This window comes from Cucurbita pepo, chromosome 16 (genome assembly GCF_057944985.1).
Source record: "Cucurbita pepo subsp. pepo isolate OVF chromosome 16, ASM5794498v1, whole genome shotgun sequence".
NCBI lineage: Eukaryota > Viridiplantae > Streptophyta > Magnoliopsida > Cucurbitales > Cucurbitaceae > Cucurbita > Cucurbita pepo.
This window is the reverse complement of record NC_141813.1, coordinates 9,798,447-9,801,250: the sequence shown is the minus strand read 5'-3', so window position 1 is coordinate 9,801,250 and position 2,804 is coordinate 9,798,447. Positions and strand designations below refer to the sequence as shown.

The following is a 2,804-nucleotide window of genomic DNA, read 5'->3' as shown; positions in this document are numbered from 1 at the left end:
CCTTTTTAGATTTTTTCTTTCGAGATTTACCTTGTTTTTAAAACGGTATGTTAGGGAGTGGTTTTCACACACCCTTATAAAGAATGTTTCGTTCCCTTTTCCAACCGATACGAGATTTCACAATTGACCTCTGTTAGGATTTGACATATTAGCTTAAGGCCTCATTCAAAATGACATTTGGTCGACTTCTTAAGAGTCGACGGTATAACATCTTATCAAATCTTTATGAAATCGTGTCCTATTAGTTGTGCCAACTTCAATGGGTAGGTACACGTCTAGCTCATTAGACCTCGAACGCGTATGAACTAAGCTTTGGACATGACCCTACTACTAATTTTCACCATTTTATGGGAAGCTTTTTAAACTTTCCATCCTACAAAACGTTGCATATTCAACTAAATTAATAAAAATACTATTAAATTTTCAATTTTATATAAAAAATATCTTTTCAATTTTTGAAAACGTTGCATGTGAAGAAAATATTGTTGAAATTATCAAAAGATATTTCAATTCATGCCACATCGATGAAGAATGAAGTTTCATGTTATAAATTTTTTTGGTGAAATTTAGAGTTATTGTATTTCATTAACGTATTTTAGTATTTTTTATTTACATTCGGTTACAATTACATAATGGTTAATTATGGCCATTAAATATGAACGTTAACTCTTGAAATGCCTCTAATAGTTTTATTTTGAGGTTATATAAAGACATGTATGTTGTATTTGTAAGTAGACTTGGAAAATACAGTAAAAGGAGCATTTATGGTTTCTTGAGCCAATGACTAAGTTTCTTTGCAATTCTATGTAGTTTAGGTTGCATGTAGAATCATTCAAGCTCGACATGATCAATCTTGCTTGTGGAGTGATTCGAATCTCAAACAAGTGTTCTTGAAATATTTGATCAACAAGAATGATTCAAGTTAGACATGATCGATCTTGCTTGTGGAGTGATTTAAATCTCAAACAATGTTCTTGCCTTGAGATATTCGATCCACAAGGTAATCTGAATCTTATTCCCTTTGTGGAGTGATTCGAATCTCAAACAAGTGTTCTTGAGATATTTGATCAATAAGAATCATTCAAGCTAGACATGATCGATCTTGCTTGTGGAGTGATTCGAATCTCAAAAAATGTCTTGAGATATTCGATCAAGAAGGTAATATGAATCTTATTCCCCTTGTAGTGATTCCTTATCCAATAATTTGGTACTAGAGCTTTAGACTCAAGATCGGATATATGTTTCATCTGCGTTTTCTCAATTTGATTTTTATTTATTCTCATTAAATTTTTATTTTAAGAATATTCATAAACCCACAATTTTTTCTTTTTAAAATTTCAAAAACACCTTTAAACTTAATTTTATTTTTATTTTTATTTTTTTTATTAGTATCCCATTTAAAAAATACTCGTTTAAATAGAACGGTAATAAATTACTGACTTAGGTTTCACTACTAAGACTGCCACCGCCAGACGCTTGTCTTCCCTCTTCCTCCTCTGCAACCCAAAATTCCACTTCTCCAACCACTTTCACTTAAATTTCTCCTCCATTTCTCAATTTCCGCAATACCCTTTACCCCATTCATCCATCCCTCCATGTCTTCCCCTCGCTTTCGAGTCGGCTACGCCTTTTCCCCCAAAAAGGAGCGTTCCTTCATCCTCCCTTCTCTCCTCGACTACGCCAAACTCCATGGCATCGACCTTGTTCGAATCGACCCTCTTATCCCTCTCATTCACCAATCCCCCTTCCACTGCATCATCCACAAGCTCTACGACCCCTCATGGATTCAGCAACTGCGCGATTTCACTTCCCAGTTCCCTGATGTTGTCATCGTCGACCCACCAGAGCTAATCTCCCGCCTCCTCAATCGCGATTCCATGCTCCAAGTTGTGAATCAGGTGAAACTCCCAGAAGGGTATGAGCGGATTGATACTCCCAAGCAAGTCGTGGTGAATGATTTGGATGTCCTGGTCAAAAATGGGTTACACGCGTTTACCGATTTGGGGCTTAAATTCCCTGTGATTGCTAAGCCCTTGGAGTCCAATGGCTCTGAGAGGTCTCATCAATTGTGTTTGGTGTCTAATGATAGCGGATTGAAGGGATTAAACCCCCCGATTGTGTTGCAGGAATTTGTTAATCATGGCGGTGTTGTGTTCAAGGTTTATGTAGTGGGGGAGTGCGTGGTTTGCGTAACGAGGAAATCTCTGCCGGATATTTCGCCGGAGGATCTCGAAAAATTGGAGGCGGTTTCGAGCTTTTCGAAGATTTCGAATTCAGGAACTCCAGTGGACAACACCGAGGGTAATGTTGAAATGCCATCTTTGGATTTTGTGATGCATGTGGCTGCTGGGTTAAGGGAAGCAACAGGGCTTAGGCTTTTTAACTTTGATCTGATTAGGGATAGTAATGATCTGAATAGGTACCTTGTGATTGATATTAATTACTTACCTGGGTATGCCAAAATGCCTAACTATGAGCCTTTCTTGACCAAATTTTTGTTGGATGTTGTTCATAAACGGAGTGGTGGTGGTGGAGCCTTTAGTTCTTCCTATGTAAATGAAAACGAGGTAGTGTTCTGTTGAAAGTGAGAGGCTATCAATCAGCTGGGATGTTACAAAATAATTGGTATGCCTCTGTTTTAGAGCCTTTTAGAGGGTGTAATACAAGTTATAAATATGAAGCTATTAAGGTAAGTAGTAGGCTATACTTGGTGTTTGATTATGGATCTTTTGTATTGGTTTATATCTTAGGATTCCTGCAAACACTAATGAATATGAACTTAATATGACTTTGTTCCTTTAATA

The 2,804-nt window shown here is 37.0% G+C and overlaps 1 protein-coding gene across 1 annotated transcript; it reads left to right on the top strand.

The window, feature by feature from the left end:
- The first annotated feature begins 1,440 nt into the window (after positions 1-1,440).
- Positions 1,441-2,804, top strand: LOC111785867 (inositol-tetrakisphosphate 1-kinase 2-like). The gene has a single exon (XM_023666228.2). It carries the CDS (start codon positions 1,596-1,598, stop codon positions 2,580-2,582), a length of 987 nt encoding a protein of 328 aa, XP_023521996.1. The 5' UTR covers positions 1,441-1,595; the 3' UTR covers positions 2,583-2,804.

What these genes read in the sequence shown, in the direction of transcription:
- LOC111785867 (XM_023666228.2), top strand. Translation starts at nt 1,596, where the DNA reads ATGTCTTCCCCTCGCTTTCGAGTCGGCTACGCCTTTTCCCCCAAAAAG.